Source organism: Perkinsus marinus, assembly GCF_000006405.1.
Source record: "Perkinsus marinus ATCC 50983 genomic scaffold scf_1104296958914, whole genome shotgun sequence".
Classification (NCBI taxonomy): Eukaryota; Perkinsozoa; order Perkinsida; family Perkinsidae; genus Perkinsus; species Perkinsus marinus.
Window position 1 is genome coordinate 140,936 of NW_003206607.1, and position 5,981 is coordinate 146,916.

At 45.7% G+C, this 5,981-nt stretch overlaps 2 protein-coding genes across 2 annotated transcripts in view; one reads left to right on the forward strand and one right to left on the reverse strand.

The window, feature by feature from the left end:
• Positions 1-4,528, reverse strand: part of Pmar_PMAR027893 (antibiotic synthetase, putative) — a gene marked incomplete at both ends in the record, with an annotated part of 4,988 nt that extends 460 nt beyond the window's left edge. The window contains 18 exons of the mRNA XM_002773390.1: positions 3-117; positions 327-388; positions 557-650; positions 701-785; positions 832-927; positions 1,161-1,287; positions 1,504-1,595; positions 1,845-1,957; positions 2,364-2,512; positions 2,808-2,925; positions 2,970-3,049; positions 3,100-3,201; positions 3,247-3,353; positions 3,425-3,532; positions 3,583-3,741; positions 3,928-4,004; positions 4,209-4,383; positions 4,426-4,528. Coding sequence (XP_002773436.1) covers positions 3-117; positions 327-388; positions 557-650; positions 701-785; positions 832-927; positions 1,161-1,287; positions 1,504-1,595; positions 1,845-1,957; positions 2,364-2,512; positions 2,808-2,925; positions 2,970-3,049; positions 3,100-3,201; positions 3,247-3,353; positions 3,425-3,532; positions 3,583-3,741; positions 3,928-4,004; positions 4,209-4,383; positions 4,426-4,528 — 1,962 coding nt within the window. The remainder of the gene's footprint in view (positions 1-2; positions 118-326; positions 389-556; positions 651-700; positions 786-831; positions 928-1,160; positions 1,288-1,503; positions 1,596-1,844; positions 1,958-2,363; positions 2,513-2,807; positions 2,926-2,969; positions 3,050-3,099; positions 3,202-3,246; positions 3,354-3,424; positions 3,533-3,582; positions 3,742-3,927; positions 4,005-4,208; positions 4,384-4,425) is intronic.
• A 912-nt stretch (positions 4,529-5,440) lies between these two features.
• The window catches only part of Pmar_PMAR027894 (dimethylaniline monooxygenase, putative), a gene marked incomplete at both ends in the record, with an annotated part of 4,639 nt that continues 4,098 nt past the window's right edge, over positions 5,441-5,981 (forward strand). The window contains 4 exons of the mRNA XM_002773391.1: positions 5,441-5,553; positions 5,604-5,661; positions 5,719-5,823; positions 5,877-5,960. Coding sequence (XP_002773437.1) covers positions 5,441-5,553; positions 5,604-5,661; positions 5,719-5,823; positions 5,877-5,960 — 360 coding nt within the window. The remainder of the gene's footprint in view (positions 5,554-5,603; positions 5,662-5,718; positions 5,824-5,876; positions 5,961-5,981) is intronic.

Sequence of the window (5,981 nt, forward strand, 5' to 3'; positions counted from 1 at the left end):
ACCCTAGAGTTGCCGAACGATCCCTCGTTAACAATGTTCCGCCAGAAAGCCCTCACTTGCTGCATAGAAGAAGGATTGACGAGAAAGGACTTCTGTAAAATGGAGACCTCCTGGTGCCTGTAGTGCATGCAAATGTGATATTGACGGAAACAACATCACTCACAAGCACTGTAGAAGACATGCATATGTCGGTGACAATATAGAAATTTTGAGGAAATTTTGGGATGCTACTGTTCATTTCTTGACGTATATGAACTCATATCATTTACGAGGAAACTCCTGAGCTCAGCTGAGGAGAGCGAGCATATGCTTCCCCCAACACTCACAAGTCTAATTCTTCATCTGAGACGGCTCTATCTGCGACTATGAAATCTGCCATCCTCCTAACCTGACAACTAGAACCGTCCCATCGCTCCACGAGCCACTCGCGGAAAAAAACGATACCACAACTATACAAACTTCTAAAAACAGCCAAAAACAGTGGTTGAGAAACTACAGGAACATTCTTGCATAACACTTCCAAAAGCCCCCAAGCAAACAGCATTTCGAATACTACCGACTGATGATCAAACAGATCTTGCAGGGCGATTTCCTTCTCAGGGTACTCAGCGTTCAGCAACTGCAGCAATTTTATCGTCAATAACGAATGCCTAAGAGGAAGTCCGATCACAGCACTGAGTGGACCCTGCCTACGACCCACCCTCCGAGCTCAAAGAAACCCAGTGTCACATCTACAGTCGAAGTAGGTATGTCCAGCACTGTAGCATAGATGGACGCTATAGTACCTATAAAATGTGCATCTCTATAGTGATGTACCACAACCATTCTTACGTTCAGTGGTGGTAGCTGGTGGCACCGTCATATCTGAGCTCTCATTCGCGAAGTCGATTTCGGGCAGCCTCTTGGCATCCAGCTTGCCCGAAGTACCTGAGGTCAACAACTATATTGGTGAAAAAAGGGAAATTCCGAGAAAATTTTGGAAAATTCTTGTTGGTTTCTGTACACTTGTATGCAAATTCCTATAATTATTGATGAAACTCCTAAGATCAGCTGAGGAAAACAAACATATATTCCTCCAACACTGTTGCATGCAGTACGAGGCCACACATCTACCAAAGCCGACACGCTACGAACCACGATATGAAACAGTTTCGCCTTACTGTTCACAGGCAAAGTCGACAACACCGAAATGTACGTGGGAATCATATAAAAAGGAAGACGGCTCTTCAGTTTAGACTTGATAGTTTTCTTCACCAACCCAGCATCAGCTGAGGGGTTCTTACGGACCTGACACCAACTGTGGGGAGAAAATACGCACATGGTCAACCACATATGTAGGTGACAATATGGAAATTCTGATGAAATTTCGGGAAATTCTTGTTGGTTTCCGTACATTTCTACTCTAGTTCGTATGTGAACCCTAGGGTCAGCTGAGAAAAGCGAACACATATAACAACACAGCAGGATGCAGCGGACGAAGACCCCAAGGGGCAAAGCACTCACCACATAAGCAACAAGTTTCCGATCGTCGTTATGCATCGCTGTTGTTACGATGCACTCGTGAATGATATCACCACAAAGCTCATATATGGCCACTTGTACCTACATCAACGTGGGAACATATGAACATTATTAACTACGTGCATCAAGAAAAATATAAAAACTTTGGAAAATCTTGCCGAAACTCCATACGCGCTCCGGTGGAAACCAACAAGAATTCACCCAAATTTCCTCAAAATTTTCATATTATCACCAACGCCCGAAGTTAGCCATGTGCATATTTCCGCGCTGTGGCGTCGTACAAAAATCAGTTCGATAAGTAACTCCTACAGGGATGGGTGGACTTACCGCCTTGAGCTCAATGGAGTATCCACGAATCTTGACCATGGAATCACATCTACCAGATATCTCCAGCATACCCCCCTCCACCACATAGCCGACATCACCAGTCTTATACCTGAAATCACAACCATACACACATGCTCAACTACGACGTGTGATGACGACAACAAGGAAATGCAGATGGAAATTTCATAAAATCCTTTGCTTCCTGGACAATCCTACCAAAATCCGTATGTAACCTTTCTGTAGCTGATGAAAAAATTCCCGCGCTAAGCTAGAGGCAACGAGCGTATAATCAACAACGAGGTCTACTGCTATTCCAACGTAACCATGTGCTGGAGAATGTATACACGGTCGATAACATGTGTTAGTCACAATATAAAAATTTCGAGGAATTTTGGGAAATTCTTGTTGGTTTTTGTACACTTCCTCCTGTATTCGCATATGAACTTGTATGTAAGTGAGGAATTTTCTGAGCACAGCTGGAGAAAGCGATCAAATTTTTCACAAGCTGAACTCACATTCGTTTGCCATTCCTCGTGATAAACTTAGCTGCAGTCAGCTCAGGGCGATTGAGATAGCCAATTGCCAGAGTAGGGCCTTCCACATAGATCTCTCCAGCCACACCAAGGGGCACTGGCTCTAGTGATTCCGGATCAAGGATGTTCACCTGGGAATGGTCATTGTTGATAATATATATTATTGTACACTATACCATAATACTATTATAATATCAACAAAGAAACTACAAGGTGGTACTTCAAAATATTTTCGCTTTCCTCAGCACAGCTCAATGGCTTCCTTACTGATCACAGGAGTTCATATACAAATAAAAAGAATATACATAAAAATTTTCCAAAACTTTCTCAGAGTTTTGATATTGTCACCAACACATGTGGTTGACCCTATGTGAATTCTACCATACTGCCTTATGGCAAAATGCAAAATCCTAAATTGCTGATTACCTTCACTTGCGGTAGCAAGTTGCCGACCGGACAAAACTTCCTATTCGATGGCTCCAGCTGAAGGTCATCAACAGTAAGATCTGACCCAGCCACATCATGACACTCCGAAACGGAGTACCTCCAGAAAAGATATCCCATAGAGAACATACCAAGTTTACCTACAAGTTGTGAATTCTCGTCTTGGGGAGATGTTTGCGTATTTTCTGACGCAACTGCGTAGACGCCACCTCACCACAAAGAATCTAAAAACAAATACCAAATTGTGGAAGTAGTAAAATCCCTGCCGGCCTACCACAAGTTTCAGCCCAGTCATGTCGGCGACCCCGGGGGAGTCCAACATCGCCTCCAACAGCGAGGGGGTGAACAGCATCCTACAAATCTCGTTCTCCTTAATCTGATAAAAGACTTCGCTAGTGACACTAACTAGATGGTGGCCTACATATTGAGGTAGAATAGCAGAGTCGTAAATGACAGCGTCGGGAACCACGTAAAGAGTTGCCCCCTTCAGCAGTGGACGGAGGAGCTCCCACACGAAGAATACATTACCTGCAAGCCCGAAAACCAACATTACGCGATGTGAAGCTAGAGGCGGAATGCCGCTTAGTATAACCTATTACATGCCTCACGCTCATCCTCCCCATAGGGATACGCTCCAAAGCGGTAATCATAGCTCACTACCGCACCTCTGTGAGGACACACGATTCCCTTAGGCTTCCCTGTGGTACCTACAACACCATCATACGTCACCCAAGAGCACCCCCTTCCACTTCCTTACCACTGGAGTAAACACAATACGCCGGGTCGGTCTCCTTGACGCCCAAGTCTTGTGGCTTTTCACCATCACTGAGCTCCTTGCGCCAGATGGAACTCTCATCGTCGAAAATAAATTTCTTTTGCGATTCCGGAAGTTTCTCAGCCAGAGCCTTCGTGGTACCTAAAATGTCCCAGTGTTAGGTTTGAGATATGAAGCCCCTCAGGGTTTGACAACAAAGGGAAAAATGTTCCTAATGTGATGACATTTACATAGGAAAGCTGATTGGGGACTGTGTGGAAAATTCAAAGTGAGTTCCCCCCGCGAAAACATTATAGATTTTTGGATGATTTTCGGATTGCAACTCACAGACACAACAGGGCTTCGCATCGTCCATGACCATCTGGAGTAAATCGTCGGGGTAGTTTGCATCGATGGGCATGTACCTGGCACTAACTGTGGGAGGAAAATAGTCACATAGGCAACCACATATGTTGGTGACAATATGAAAATTCTGAGGAAATTTTGCGAAATTCTTGTTGGTTTCCGTACATTTCTACCCTAGTTCGTATGTGAACTCCTAGGGTCAGCTGAGAAAAGCGAACGCTGCCTTGGACGTAACTGCCAGTAGTTCCCCATGATGAGCTTACGCTCCTCCAGCCTTGAGAGCAGCGATGTAGCTGACGACATAGCCAACGTCCTTGGGCATGTATATGCCTACTAGGGATCCTATACCGGCACCATACTCTGACTGAAGACGCGCCGCCAGAGAGTCACTAAGGGAATCAAGTTCAGCATAGGTGAGAGAGGTACGAGGTGAAGCACCTGCAGGGAAGGGGTCATGAGCATCTATGTTGTTATTAGTACCTCTACTGCCACCACCAACCACGGCAATGTGATCAGGTGTTTTAGCAGCTTGCTCTCTAAAAAGGGTGTGGAGGACGACGTGAGGAGAAGTTGATGACGTCATTGGGAATAGAGAAATACGAGAGGTATTAAGAAAGGGGCCTGACAGAGACTAGCACCGCTCCAAGGGGTGGTACGGCAAAATAATGATGAGGAGACGAATTTCGTGGCGCGTGACGATTTCCAAAGCGCAGTTTGGTTGTTCAAGTATGTACTCTTCCATCGGCCGAAATATCAGTGTTGGCAGTCGGTCGTACGATACGGAGGGTTTAGCTTTTCGAACTCACTCTCAGTGATATGAGAACCCTACTATTGTTTACCGTAGAGTGTAAGGGCTTATAGGTCGCTATAAACGCGATGATGATAACTGAGTTGGTTTACTCCGTCAGCAGTGTGACTGAGCGTGGCTTCAGACAGGTCGCGACTTCGCTAAGAGCATGCCCTATATTGTCTCCAGATGCGGACCACTCTTACTCATAGCCCCCCCCATATGAGGGAGTATTCAGTTTTTTGAGGAAATTAGCGACATCATGTTTGAATCGCATCATCTCTTCGTTGTTGTTTCAGCGCGGTTGTAGGTCCACCAGATATTCAGCTCCGCTGCCATCATATTGTGACTTTTATGCTTATCAATACAAGGGTGCTGTCATTGACACTAGAATGGCGCGATACTGATCTCACCAATAGTTGGGTGTATTCGACATTGCGAACTTGTATACAACCTACATATTTCTGTCCAATGCATATGAGTGCAGTTGTGTTTCCATATGGTCATTGGATTCGATAGTGAGAGTGTTGAGAGATAACTGGAAAATTTGAAAAAAAATTAACGCCATTCACACGACATGATGGTCTTCGCAAGAACTCCTAATTTCAACAGCAGGCGATGGAGCTCTCCCCTAGCCTAGGTCGACTTCGGGGGTACAAAGACAGTATCAGGGCATGCGAACTGGCAGGGTTCGACTTCGCATCTTCAATGGCTGATTGCACCAGTAGAAGTACGGCTGAAAAGGTTTGCATCATCGGTGGTGGCGTATCGGGTCTCGTCACACTGAGGACTCTTCTTGCAGAAGGGTTTGATGTCACTTTGTACGGTATAGTGTCGCGGTCGTCCTCGGTCGAGTTTCTCTCTATTGCAGGCTTGAAGCACGGAGTAGGGTCGGTGGGGTCTGGGCTACGGGTTACGTCGGTCAAGGGGTAATCACCTGCTCGGTCTCTCGTGGGGATCAGAAATGGTGTTTCAATTTCTGCCAGGCTCAGTCGCCCAGTTGGTTTTATGAGTTCAGCGAGTTCCCAGTGGGAGATCGTTATCCCCTTTTTATGAAAAAAGAGGATCTCTGTAGCTACATCGATGATTATGTAAACTCGTCGAGAAGGAATGCAGGCGAATACCTATTATTCAGTCTTGTCAGGTATCGCACTTTGAGCTCGCCTCGTATATCCACTGCAACGTCGTCGTGACACATCTCCACAATGTCAACGACAAGGCGTGGCGAGTGACCACCCAGGATGGTCAG